Below are 1,161 nucleotides of genomic sequence, written 5' to 3'. Positions count from 1 at the left end.
AAAAAAAAAAAAAAATCAGCAATGAGAAAGATTGGTTAAGGAAATGATATAGAGCTATTTTCTTATGTGACCTGCACTATTTAACTTCAGGTTCTTAGTGTTCAATGAAAGGTGGGTGGGGGTTGAAGGCTAAAGTGAGGATTGTGGACTGAGAAAAGAATAGGAAATCTGGTCTGGTCAGTGTGGGAAGTTTGTTAGGATTCTATGAAAGCTGAGTAACAGAATTATCAAGGGGGGTCAATGGCCACATTAGGGGTGGCTGTCTAATGTGTGGTGAGTGAGGTCCTCTGGCCTTGTCCTTGCCAAGAAGTGCTTTATGCCTGGTGAGATAAGATGAAAACTAAGCTCATCACCTCCACCAAAAAGAACTAGAAATGCAGCCTTCAGGATTTGGGGAGGATGAGGAGAAATGCCTAATTGGTCATTAAAATGAATGATGAAAATGAGAGGCAAGAATTTAGATGAGCTGAGAAATTGAGCGAAGATCCAGTTTGGGAAGTAGTGACAAGGAGGGATCATTTAAAGGAGCGATTTATAAATGAATGGAATAGATGTCAGGAAGAGAATTGGTGGATTTTTGAGCTAAAAAGAGGACTTGGGAAGTGTGGCAAAGGACAGGGCATCCATCGATCTGGGAGAAACAGGCGAAAGTAAGCGTGTCATAGGAGAGGGCAGAAGAAGATTTATCTGTTCATTGAACAAATATTCATTGAGTGCCCGCATTGTATAAGGCACCACGCCCAGGAGCGTTGTGTCTGTCTTGGTGAACCTGCCCCCAGGGGGAGTGGTGGTGTTTCCTGCAGTAGAACACCCGGTGATTGTAGATCAAAGTAAAATTCTGCCTGGACTCATTACAGAAACCTATGGGAACCTCATCACAGCTGCTTTCATAGAGGCCGTGGGGATCTGCCCTGGGGGTCCCAGTTGAGTGGCATGAGCATGGTGTGGAGAAGTGGTCCATGAACATGAACATGTAGCCAGCACTTTTCTGGTTCTCTTTCCTACTACAGGGCTGCCATGTTGCACAACTCTAGGGGGCATCATTCACGTAGAACACAGTATGAATGGTGGCCTCTGCACCTGTCTGATGCAATAGCACTAGACAGCCACATGCTTGGTTGACTGACATTTAGCTGCTATGCCTAATGGGTTAATAGGAGG

The 1,161-nt window shown here is 44.9% G+C and overlaps 1 protein-coding gene across 1 annotated transcript in view; it reads left to right on the top strand.

Annotated features, from left to right (window-relative positions):
* DNAH3 (dynein, axonemal, heavy chain 3) overlaps positions 1–1,161 on the top strand; it is a 235,401-nt gene that overhangs the window by 26,137 nt on the left and 208,103 nt on the right. The window contains 1 exon segment of the mRNA XM_011931963.1: positions 91–111. Coding sequence (XP_011787353.1) covers positions 91–111 — 21 coding nt within the window.

The sequence above is a fragment of the Colobus angolensis genome, unplaced genomic scaffold, assembly GCF_000951035.1.
Source record: "Colobus angolensis palliatus isolate OR3802 unplaced genomic scaffold, Cang.pa_1.0 Scaffold92, whole genome shotgun sequence".
In the NCBI taxonomy this organism is placed as follows: Eukaryota; Metazoa; Chordata; class Mammalia; order Primates; family Cercopithecidae; genus Colobus; species Colobus angolensis.
Note: the sequence above shows the minus strand (reverse complement) of the source record. Positions and strands in the feature narration are given on the sequence as shown.